Below are 12086 nucleotides of genomic sequence, written 5' to 3' on the forward strand. Positions count from 1 at the left end.
ATCACACACACACACACACACACACACACACACACACACACACACACACACACACACACACACACACACACACACACACACACACACACACACACACACACACACACACACACACACACACACACACACACACACACACACACACACACACACACACACACACACACACACACACACACACACACACACACACACACACACACACACACACACACACACACACACACACACACACACACACACACACACACACACACACACACGGTAGCCTTGAAAGCGGGAAGTAAACTTGGGCAATAGTTAATTAGCCCATTACTGAAATGGCTGAAGTCACCACAGAGCGCCGCACCCTAGCGTGAGGGGGCGCGTGATTTGCTGACGTCAGCGCGCAGGGGTTTGTGGGACGTATTCCCGGTTGTTGTCGTCGGGTTTGGCAGCCGGGCTGCACAGTGCGGAGTGAGTAGGAGAAGGAAGGCGCATACAGCAAAACTTTAGTCAGTTCCCTCGTACCGGCGGATCCAGCAGGGGAAATGTCTTTGATCGGGAAGTTGTTCGGTACCGGGGGCAAGGGAGCCAAAGGCCCGAGCCCCCAGGAAGCCATTCAGAAACTGCGGGACACGGAAGAGATGCTGACCAAGAAACAGGAGTTCCTGGAGAAGAAGATCGAACAGGAACTCGTCACGGCAAAGAAGCACGGCACCAAGAACAAGAGGGGTGAGGAGGGGACACGGAGGTGTCGTGTAGTACAGGGCTGGCTGAGGGGAGAGCCGGGAGTGCAACAAGTGTGGCATCAGTCCGAGTGGATATGCATGATGGCTGCTGAAGTGGGAGTGGTCTAATAGGCACAACAAGGGGGTTTATGGGAATTAAGGTGAGAGGCAGCAAATATTTAGATTGAGGGGGAATAGATGATATTTGTGTAGTCTGCGGCAAAAGCTTTCTCACGATTTATTTGACACTTTTAGAGTGAGGTTCCCAGACTTGTGGGCCTGGAGCAGCTGTGGGGGCTGAGCCTGAAGTTTATGATGAGAATTGGGGAGAATGGCCTCTTGCACAATTACATACCCCTGAAATCCCAACTCCATGCTTGCTCGCTCACTGGGAATAGGGTGTGACAGCCCTAGATATTCTGCTGAAAGCTGTATTTGTAACCTAGTCATGAGCCAAGGACGTCCTGACATAAAGTTGGGACTTGAACTCAGACCGTCTTATAGACCCTGTTCAGGAGATTCACCATATTTGAGTGTTTCCATGGTTACCAGCAAACGGCTCTTTTGCCTGACAGTCATGGCCCTGACACCAGGATATCTATAGAATAATACAGCCCTCTTGTCTCTGACAGAATCATCAGCTTTACCCCCCTGGAACTGCAGCAGTTAAAGGGAAGTACCCGGGAGAATCCAATACGAACATGGGGGGGATCTCCTTGTAGATTGTGGGCTGGCTGGATTGGAACCTACGATCATTTAATTTAAAGGGGTTGTTTATAGTGATGGGGGGTTGAAGAAAACTCAACCCACAAAATGTTGCCATTGTAGGACCTCCACTCAACCCATACATGCATCTCCCTGCGCTGTATGTTGTTTCTGTGCGCACCTTTTGTTCCAGTATTTGTTCTGGATCAGAGGAAAAGTGTACTTCCCCAATTAAACCCTCACTCGACCTAAATCTACAGTGATCTGCCAAATGTCACTCAACGTAAATCTACAGTGATCTCCCAAATGTCTACTCAAACCCACCCGACCCATTTTGGGTCAACCTGTAAGTTGAGTTGCTTTTAGTATTTTATGTAATCCCCTATTATTAGTAGATTTTCAATCGATATTTATATTTTATAGCTTTTTAATTATGTGTCTTCTCCCATTTGCCAGCGGTCACTGACCCAACAGCCAAAAAAAAACCCCAAATACTATTACTCTGTGAGGCTATAGTTAAGGGAATATTTGGACTTTATATTAGTTTTTTATATTCAGCCCTTCTTCTATTCATTTTCCAGTCTCTCATTTAAACTTATACCTGGTTGCTAGGGTAAACTGGACCCTATCAACCATATTGTAGCTAAAAATCCACATTGTAGAACTTCTGAAAACAAGATAAATTCTTTTTTTTTTTTTTTTTTTTTTTAAACAACAGTAATTTTAAAATATGTCTACATCAAACTAAAAGTTAATCTAAAGATGAACCACCCCTTTGAAACAGTAATATGCTTTCTTTATAGCTGGTTAGTTGATTGCTAAGTGCAAATGTTAGCTGATCCTCCTGCGAGAATACTATGCTCAACCAATAGCCTAATGACTGGGATATTCGTAGAACAACAGAAGTCTCAGATTATCTGAATGTTTCAGCTTCTTATAGCTGCACAGCAAGTTCATACATGTATTAATGCAACTTTCGTGTATAGCTGTAACTTAGTTGTCTGCTAAGCCAAGTTGTGCACCCAAAAAAAGCGTGTGTATATTTATCATCAACAAGAGTACAAATACAGCCGGTTTGGCCGTATGGTAATTACAGTAAAGCAATGTTTTGCCTCTAGTAGTTATAGTAGAGACCGTAATTAGCAGACTGGAGGGCTGTTAGTTTTCCAAGTACAGAAGCCTAGGGCCTATATTTGCTACGGGAAACCATGTTGGTTGAAAGAACTCCTACTGATAGACTGGTCATGAAGGAAGGGCAAAAAATAAAGAGTTTATAGCATGACTATGGCTAACCGGAGATCCACGAATGAAACCGGAGAAGCCGACCTTAGGGGAAGTTGTTCGATGATCAGTTATCTTTCCTGTTACCATGAGGAAAAAGGAATACCTGTCGGTTTACTCATTTACTTGCATCAGTAAACAAAGGGCTTGTGAATTCAGCACAAATTGCATGGCACTCCCACATTGGTGCAGCTAAGCCTCCAGGAAGGGAGCGGCTTCAGATAATGACTACTTTCTGGTCTGTTCAATGAACAGCTAACTGGTTTTATTTCCTGGGCTACTGGGTTTACTTTCTCTTCCAATGAGCCGAGGCTGATATATTGCTTGCCTGATGTTTCTCTCATAGACATGTAGAGCAAAGAACAATTCTGAAAGCACAGTCCTAGTGCCAGATGAGACCAGAGAAAGTGAGCTTTATATTACTTTCATGCACACAGAATGAGTCAATATTTCTGCATATTGCAGCACTAGTTGACTAAAATGCACACAGCCTGACTAGATGAACAGTATATGATTGGCAACATACTCTATGGCCACATTTCTATTGTTCCAATTCTTCATTTCCTCATCTGTCAATTCACCCGCACTGTCTTACCTAGGCAAGTTTGAAAATGTCACCGAATACCGAACTGAATCCAAACCCCTAATTTGCATATGCAAATCAGCGAGCGGGAGGGAAAAAGAGAGGTACGCACTAAGTGCACAGTAAAAAAAATTTTACCTCCTTGTTTTGTGACGAAAAAGTCACATGATTTTAAGGATTCGAATTCAGTTCGGCCAGGCACAAGGATTCGGCCGAATCCTGCTGAAAATCCTGGCCGAATACCAAACCGAATCCTGGATTCGGTGCATCCCTAACATTTACCAATAATCGTACATTACTGGTATGTATGTACCCAGCTTTACAAGCACTGGGAGCCAATAACCCATTAAAGGGGCACTAAACCCTGCTGCACTAATCACTTAACCGTACTGTAGTCTGTTTTTGCCGAACTTCAAATGCCATTGTGCATTATTATTTTATCAAGGTTAAACTTGAGATATCGTGAAAATAAAAATTTAAGATATATTGGATCTAACTGTCAATGAATATCTGACACCCAACTGCTGCATGAAGACAGAATGAAGAGAAACAGATGCTTAGAGAGGGAGAGTGAAGATGAACTTGATTATTTCAAAAACGATGCAGAATATTTAATTGAAGCTTATATTAAATTTTCATTTTCACAACAGTTCCCCTTTAAGGCATGCTGGCAGTGGTAGTCCAGCAACCACAGGGTTTGTTTTCTTAAAGCAATATTGCTCAATAAATCTTTCTCGAGCTCTCTGGGGCAGCTTTAATATGCAAAATCATCCTCCAATGAGAATCCCAGCTGATCTGTGTAAATCCGGTTCTGTGTTCTTTTTTTCCCAGCACTGAGCAAGTCTGCCCTTTATCCCCATGTTTGATTCCAGTGTAATATAATGATATTTTTTCTCTGTATTGAAGATAAGAACAAGATGACTGACATAGTGCTGGGAATCAGCATTCTCACAGGCCAGTTCTCTTGCATCTGTAGTTAAGTTTTTGATCAGTAGAATTCTCATAGCTGAATTGGTTTCCATGTGTAATTACATTTTCTTCTCAACTTCTAACACAGGGCCAGACCTTTATGGTTGGGTTTAGTGTTCCTTTAAGGAAATCTTACTGAACGACTGGGGTTCCCTGAATTCTCTGGTTGTGGTAGTTGGTGTTTTCCTTCATATACAGCATGGATCATACAGCCTCCAGAATTGTGCCTGAAAATGTAATCCACTCTAAAAATGTTATGTGAAAATGTTAGTGCCTAATGTGCTTACACAAAGGAGTGTATCTTGTGGTTTTCATGCAAATGCTTGCTTCCTTCCTGGTCAGAAACCACACGTCTGTCTTGCTTTGTGGCAAAGCTGCTACCCAACAGCTTTGACATCAAACACTGCTGGGAGTTTTTGCTTTCTAATTGTTGGACAATGTGTGGATTTTGTTTTAGGAGGAAGCAAACTCAAATTACATGATAAATTAAATACTGTACTTGGGGGACAAATATGAAACTTTTGACCTATTCCTTCCAGATATACATCACTTTGCTCAAAGCTGCACATTCTTACATTAAATACTGTCAGTCTGTAAGTAGTGATGGGTGAATCTGATCTGGAGAAAAATTCACCAAAGTCTATGGTTGACAATTATTTATTCTTTTGACCTGCAACATTTTTTTCCCACCTATTGGAGTCTATGGCAAAAAATTTCTCTCATCACTAGCTGTAAGTAATTCCCTATACCACAGTGATTAAAGGGGGTGTTCACCTTTAAATTACTTTAGTATGATGCAGAGATTGCTAATCTGATACCGATTGCGTTTAGTAATTTTTTAGTATTTGCCATTTTTTAATTCTTTTTTTGTGCTGCAGCTCTCCACTGGTTGCAAGGGTTCAGTTTAACCTAGCAACCAGGCAGTGGTTTGAAAGACACACAGGAAAATGAATGGGTGAGATCTGAAACTGAAAGATAAATAATTATACATAAAAAATATCCTAGAAGTGAGAGAATAGATCTGCAATTAAAACAGTCACACTTTGTCTTGTGTGGAATGTTTTACTATGATAAGTTGTATTAAAAGTAATTTGGAGACTATAATGCTCCAGTGTTAATCCTCATTTGCATCCAATACATCTTTGCTGTGGAATTTCCCTTCAGTATAAAGTATATGGATTAATGTGCATTATAGAGTCCTACGCGGAACCAAATTGTTAAACCCGACCCGCAACCCGCATACTTACCCGCTTGGACCCGATACCCGACCTGCAAGTACCTTATACGCGACCCGCTGACCATCAAGAAATAGGAAGTGCTGTCATTGTAAACCGGAAGTGACATCATTAGAAGTAGGCGTGATCGCGGGGAAAAAGGAGTAAAACTCGATATTGAGAAGACCTGCGACCCAGAGAACCACCGACCCACGTCTAAACCCGTTCCCGAAACTTCTACCTGCAGGGTACTGCAGGTTTTTGTGGGTAACCCACGGGTACCTGACCCGCTGCAGGACTCTAGTGCATGGCAATTGCACAATGGTGATCATTGATAGTTTAATATATGTTTCCAGATATCCTGGTGTCGCAAAAGTACTTTTAGTTATTGTGCCTTCTAGTATGGAAGCAGTCGTTTTATATTTCAGGGGCTTTGTTTCAATAATGCATTCAGTCCATAATACTTATACTACAGGGCATTTTATGATCCCCGTGGTCCCGGATCTTTGAGAAGGGAAAGCTGCCAGGGGTTCCCAGGATTTGTAATTGCTCAGCTGAAGATGGGACTTATTTTGGGCATTTTTTTCCACTATCCCATTATTGACCAGTCTAATGTTTTCTCTCTGCAGCCGCCTTGCAAGCTTTGAAACGTAAGAAGCGCTATGAGAAGCAGCTGGCACAGATTGACGGCACACTGTCGACCATCGAATTCCAGAGGGAAGCGCTAGAAAATGCCAACACGAATACAGAAGTTCTCAAGAACATGGGCTTTGCAGCTAAGGCAATGAAAGCTGCTCACGATAACATGTAAGTAATGGTCCAAGAGCAGTGGTTATTGTGAGTCTCAACATGATGGCACAAGACCAGTAGATTTTCTCTATGATCCTGCTCTCCATGCGGCGTATCGCTGGCCTGTGTCTGTTACCAGAAATCGGGGTGTAGCCCTCTGCCCTTATCCAACTTGCAACTGAATATGGACGCAGACTGGAAATGTTCTGTATTGTCTGGTTAAAGTCCATATACTGTTTGAATTTATTTAGATTGGCTCTTACTAAAGATGAGCATTTCGCCAGGTTTCTTTGCAAACAAAATGCCCATAGACTCCAGTATATTGTGCCTTGAAAAAGATGGGGCAAATCTTGGTCAATATCTAACCATCTGACCATTATTGAAAGGAGAAGTAAAACTTAACTAAAGAAGTAGGCTAGAAATGTTGTACATTATGTTTTGGGCTTCTGTACCAGCCCAAGGCAACCACAGCCCTTTAGCAGTTAAGATCTGTCTCTCCAAAGATGCCCCAGTAGCTCCCCATCTTCTTTTCTGCTGATTCATTGCACATGCTCTGTGCTGCTGTCACTTACTGAGCTTAGGGACCTACTCACAATATACAGTACACATAGAATAGAAATGTCACAATATGAGGCTGATTAGTAATTAATACAGATAATTACTACATGACAGCACAGAAACCAGTGCAATTAGCATCAGAATTTAATAATCAGCTCTGTAGCATCAGCTTATATTACAGGCCAACCTCATTTTCTGCTTAATAATTTGCAACAACCCCTAAGCTTAGCTTCTCAACAGCTGCTCAGAGCCCACTGAGCATGTGAGTGTCACAGACACTTTCCAAGATGGTGACCCCCTGTGACAAGTTTGAAGTCCTGGATCATTGCTGCTATTGACAAGCTGAAACTTTAGGCTGGTGCAATCAGTTCTGTATATAAAATATGGCCTTTTTTACCATATGCATTTTTAAGACTTTTATGTTGAAATAACAGCTCTCTGCAATATAATATGCAGTGGTAAGAAAAGGTTAAGGTTATGAGGGTCAAGAAAGATTACCTTCAAACAACTAGTTGTTTTCAGATAGATCACCAGAAATAACGACTTTTTCCAATTATTTTCTATGTATGACCATTTTTCTAATATTGAAGTGTAAAGTGTAATTTTTCACCTTCTGAAGCAGCTCTGGGAGGTGGGTCACCGACCCTGTAAACTGTTCTAAATTGATACATTTAGTTGACACATTTCTTATCTTTGTCCTTGCTGAGCAGAATCTCTGGGTTTCATTACAGGCAGCTGTTAGACTTGATACAATAGTTACTAATACTCACTGATGAAAAATGTATCAACTAAATGTTGCAAAATTGAAACAGTTTAGAGTCTGCGCCTGAATTACTGAGCTGCCAGACTCAAACACCAGAGACCCGAACATTCAACTTTAAATTTAGATTTTGGAAAAATAGTAAAAAAATAAATAATGGAAAGTAATTAAAAAAAGACTATTTGTGGGGAACAATCTAAAAACAACTGAATTGAAAAGTGTTTGGAAGGTGAACAACCCCGTTAAGGTTTCACCGAATCCACTATTTTGTATTTTGCCATACTCCTGAATTCTTCGCGAAAGATTCAGCCGAATACCGAACTGAATCCGAATCCTAATTTGCATTTGCAAATTAGGGGTAGGAAGGGGAAAACATTTTTACTTCCTTGTTTTGTGACCAAAAGTCACACTATTTCCCTCCCTGCCCCTAATTTGCATATGCAAATTAGGATTTGCTTCTGCTGGGCAAAAGGATTCGCCGAATCTGAATCCTGCTGAAAAAGGCTGAATCCTGAACTGAATCCTGGATTCGTGCATCCCTACTAAAAAATACCTACTTGTACCTGAAAGGGATAATAAAAACAGCTGAAAGGCAGCAAGGTGATATATATTGCCTATAATTCTCTTTTCAGGCCAAACATCAGCATCTTTTCCTTTTAATGTCAAAGCCAAATCTGTGCAGGTCTTTTCTCCTAAGAGTATATTTATTTATTTTCTCGGCAGGGATATTGAAAAGGTGGATGACCTCATGCAAGACATTGCTGACCAACAGGAACTTGCTCAGGAAATCTCAGATGCCATTTCCAAACCAGTCGGATTTGGAGAGGACTTTGACGAAGTGAGTGTTATCTCGCCCCATGTCTTGGGTGCATAATGCCCCCCAAATATCCCGCTGCTAATAGCAATTTCAGTTGCTCCTGTTTTTTCCCTTTTGTTTCTTTAGCACTTTAGACTTTGCTTATTCATAATTAAACAGGATATAATATTGTATTGTAAAAAAAAATAAACCTGCCTATTGTGTATGCTTGGTTATGCAATTTCCAAGGCACTCTCAATAAATTCCATTAATTTGCAGGCTTCACAACTAGGGGAACATATAGAATTAGAGCTGACTAAGAACTCTGCCTTACACAAAGGTTTGGTAATTCCTCCGCTCATTAGAGAGAAGCCTATTGTCACATCCAATTTGCACGAACAGAAGTTCTGGGATAAACCTGCTCTGACTTTTAACTGTTAATCTGTTTTAAAGGCTCAGTATCACTAAGATTAAAATGTGTGTTCAGAGACAATTTCTCGAAATCTGGTTATAATTAGTCTTCAGACTTGAGGAGGGGGCAGCCCCCAGTTTGGAAACTAACAGTGTAAGGGAAAGATGATTGTGATTCAGTCTACAAACCACAAGCCAAATAAATGGTCTATAGGAAAATCTTTGGGTATGTTTTGTTGTTCTTGCCTTAGCTGAAATGTGTTCTGTAGATGGGATTAGTGAAGGTTAGATTTGTTGGTAGGCATATTGTACTTATAGGATAGAACTCTTGGAGTAGGTATAGGCTGTCGTAGGAGATCCTTAAAGGAACAGTAACATTAAACATAAAAAAGTGTTTTAGGCTAAGGGCAGATTCGGGGAGATTTAGTCGCCTGGCGACTAATCGCCTCTTCTGCAGGGCGACAATCTCCCCGAACTGTCTTCCTCCTGCTTGAATGAGAAAACGCCAGCGCAACTCGCGGCACTTCGATTTCCGAAATTGCCTGAACTTGCCCCACGATTTCGGGAGATTTCAGAAATCGAAGCGCTGCGAGTGCATTGCGCTGGCGTTTTCTCATTCAAGCAGGAGGAAGGCAGTTCGGGGAGATTGTCGCACCTCAGAAGAGGCGATTAGTCGCCAGGCGACTAACTCTTCCCTGAATCTGCCCGTCTGCCCCTACCCTTATAGTGCAGAGTTACCCTGCACTGGTAAAACTGGTGTGTTTGCTTCAGAAACACTACTATTGTTTATATAAATAAGCTGCGGTATAGCAATGGGGGCAGCCATTCAAAGGAGAAAAGGCTCAGGTTACACATCAGATAACAGATGAGGATTAGGATGTTGTGTAAAAGAAATGGAGTGCGTGTAATATTCCATACACTGGAGACACATATTTAACCTATATTAGACTTCAGGGCCAGAACTAATGGTTGACAGCAGAGGCACATTTGCAGGGGATCAAGTGAGAAGGAGCCATCATCTGCTGAAGTCTGATTGGTTGAAGCCAGTCACTGGGGGGAGAGCTCTTTGGGTACTGTGTGCTCAGCAGGGAGGTGGGTGGGAGGGTAGGTGGCTTTTGGACAGAGCAGGAAGGCACCTTGACTAGGAGGAAGGATCTGATTGGATGTACTTGTCCCGGCTCTGCTGGATTACACATAACTAATTCACATATTATTTGCTGCTGTGATGTCATTTACTTTGTCAAACACAAATGTTCTGTCTGTAGGACGAGCTAATGGCAGAGCTGGAAGAACTAGAACAGGAAGAATTAGACAAAAATCTACTGGAAGTCCAGGGTCCAGAGACTGTGCCTCTCCCAAACGTGCCTGCAGCCTCATTGCCAGCAAAACCAGGTAAGTGTCGCGTGCAGTCTAGGAACTAGGAAGCATATATTTAGCATTTATCAGCAAACTGACACTTTTTGTTTCCCGCTTTCCATAGTCAAGAAAAAGCAAGAGGAGGATGATGATGACATGAGAGAATTAGAAAACTGGGCCACTGCATAGATTTCCCAAGGTGGGCATGAAGTTGCACAGATAGACGCTATGTAGCTTGTGGGAGTAGACACGCACACGTTGTGTAGGGGAACGACGGGGATACAGGAACTGAACTTGAAATATCTCTCTATTTGCCCATCTTTTTCCTTTCTTTGCCCAAATCCTAGCACGGGCTTTCTGATATGCAAACTGTAACTGCGGGAGGGATGGCACCGTTTGACTGGAGATTACAAAGCATTGACCAGATGTGGAACACACAGTTGTTCAGAGAAGTTCTCCGGCTGCTGCAAGCGCTGCTCCAACACCTCGCACAATGGCGTCTCTAATCCATCTTATCTTCCCCTCCCACTGCTTTGGTTTGTTCTCTTGGTATGTTTGGGAGTATGACATCCGGAAATATTACTGTGAAGACACGTCTCTTACCTTAACTGTGTCCGTTTCCTCAGAATGGAAGGGTCTGTAAAGGATTGAATAAAAACATCCATTATAATTGCTCCAATATTAAATGCGGTCACACTTTGTTGTGCAGGACAACACCTCTAGTGCAAACTAAGGCCTCTGTTACACAGGGACGCTCATTTATAAACACTGGGCACACGGGCAGTAACTCATAGCAACCAATCAAATGCTTGCTTTCACTGTTCAACCTGCCTGTAAAAAGCCAGTCACTGATTGGTTGCTATGGGTTACTACCCAGGTGCAAATTTGCCCAGTGTTTTGAAATATAAAATATATACTGTATAGACACACAGACATGTACAGCAAGCAAACAAAGTATAGGTATTGGACCCATTATCTGGAAACCCGTTATCCGGAAAGCTCTGAACCACGGAGGGGCCTTCTCTCATAAGGGTATATTATATTTATCAAAGAGTGAAGTTAGAGGTCGCCACAGTCCTCTAGAGTGAAATTCTGCCACTCTCCATTCATATCTATGGGATTTTGAAAGGCGTATTCATGAAAGAATGAACTTTCACCTTCGCCCATTGATAAATACTCTCTGTAATAATAAAACTGTACCTTGTACTTGATCCAAACTGATATAATCAATCCTTATTGGAAGCAAAACCAGCTTCGTCGGTTTGTTTCATGTTTATATTATTTTCTAGTAGACTTAAGGTATGAAGATGCAAATTATGGAAAGATCCCCAGGTCCCGAGCATTCCGCATAACCGGTCCCATACCCGTTCATTCTTCAGAGGTACAGCAACAAACATCTAGTCTGTTCTGTCCATAGCCCTAATGCCACAAGAGCTTGCAATTCATTCACGCCCCCAAATGGTAAATTCATAAAAGTGTTTTTAATTTTAGGAAAAGTACAAAAAATGGTGAAATCGCACACAGAGCTTGTGATGATTGACTTCTAACCATGCAATGCCCTGCATACCACCAATCTATACATTGTCCATTGGAGTGTGACTATTACTATACTGTTTTATAGCTACGGCTCCTGTTTACACACTTCTTGTTTACCTATTTATAGACATAGCCCAGCTAGAATTCAGGACATATTCTTGTGCAAATCTTAATCAGCTCGTTTGGATTCTTCTAAAGCCCTTAGGATATTGCATATTGTTTGCTTAGCCTATAGCCCCTTCACACGTTGCTGTAGACACACTCACACACTCACAATTCAGACGCCTCTCTTTGAGGTGATGGATCTTTCAGTAGTCGCTGGTCTGTGGTTACATTTCCTGGGAGTTGTAGTTTAACATCAACTGGGAGTGTGCAGTTTGGACACGACTGAATTGAACTAGAACTAGTTTACAAGGTT

The 12086-nt window shown here is 41.9% G+C and overlaps 1 protein-coding gene across 2 annotated transcripts; it reads left to right on the forward strand.

Annotated features, from left to right (window-relative positions):
• The first annotated feature begins 337 nt into the window (after positions 1 to 337).
• chmp4b.S (charged multivesicular body protein 4B S homeolog) lies at positions 338 to 10806 on the forward strand. 2 transcript variants are annotated; one of them, XM_018238468.2, is made up of 6 exons: positions 338 to 714; positions 6092 to 6269; positions 8293 to 8407; positions 10042 to 10168; positions 10257 to 10331; positions 10480 to 10806. In XM_018238468.2, exons 1-5 carry the CDS (start codon positions 531 to 533, stop codon positions 10319 to 10321), a joined length of 669 nt encoding a protein of 222 aa, XP_018093957.1. In that variant the 5' UTR covers positions 338 to 530; the 3' UTR covers positions 10322 to 10331; positions 10480 to 10806. The 2 variants fall into 2 exon arrangements, with proteins under 2 accessions (XP_018093957.1, XP_041433971.1); XM_041578037.1 differs by having other exon boundaries at positions 343 to 714; positions 10257 to 10806.
• Positions 10807 to 12086: the final 1280 nt, after the last annotated feature.

Source organism: Xenopus laevis, chromosome 9_10S, assembly GCF_017654675.1.
Source record: "Xenopus laevis strain J_2021 chromosome 9_10S, Xenopus_laevis_v10.1, whole genome shotgun sequence".
Taxonomy (NCBI): Eukaryota; Metazoa; Chordata; class Amphibia; order Anura; family Pipidae; genus Xenopus; species Xenopus laevis.